At 69.7% G+C, this 366-nt stretch overlaps 1 protein-coding gene across 1 annotated transcript in view; it reads right to left on the bottom strand.

The window, feature by feature from the left end:
- The window catches only part of TBX2 (T-box 2), a 17,574-nt gene that overhangs the window by 14,581 nt on the left and 2,627 nt on the right, over nucleotides 1-366 (bottom strand). The window contains exons 3-4 of the mRNA XM_015568119.1: nucleotides 175-251; nucleotides 4-80 (exon numbers count right to left, since the gene is read on the bottom strand). Of these exons, the coding sequence (XP_015423605.1) occupies nucleotides 4-80; nucleotides 175-251 (154 nt within the window). The remainder of the gene's footprint in view (nucleotides 1-3; nucleotides 81-174; nucleotides 252-366) is intronic.

Below are 366 nucleotides of genomic sequence, written 5' to 3'. Positions count from 1 at the left end.
AGGCGTCGGACTCGGCGCCGTCCCGCTCGGGCTTGCAGTGCTCTTCGTACAAGCGCAACGAGGGCAGCGTCAGCTGCTTCCTGGGACGGGCGGAGGGACGGGTCAGACGGAGCGCACCCACCCCACGTCCTGCTCCTGCGCACCCACCGCGGACGGGTCCCACGCACCCCTCACCTTTTCTCCCTCCTGCCGTTCCCGGTGTCCCGGAAGCCCTTGGCAAACGGGTTGTTGTCGATCTTCAGCTGTGTGATCTGCGGGGACCGAGAGGGCGGTGCCAGGTCAGGCCGAGGCTCTTGCCGTCTGGCCGGGGGCGCCCGAGGGCAGCGGCTCACAGGGGAGCCGGGGAGTGTCCACTTGATACCCGCC

The sequence above is a fragment of the Myotis davidii genome, unplaced genomic scaffold (genome assembly GCF_000327345.1).
Source record: "Myotis davidii unplaced genomic scaffold, ASM32734v1 scaffold684, whole genome shotgun sequence".
NCBI lineage: Eukaryota > Metazoa > Chordata > Mammalia > Chiroptera > Vespertilionidae > Myotis > Myotis davidii.
This window is presented reverse-complemented; position numbering and strand designations above follow the sequence as displayed.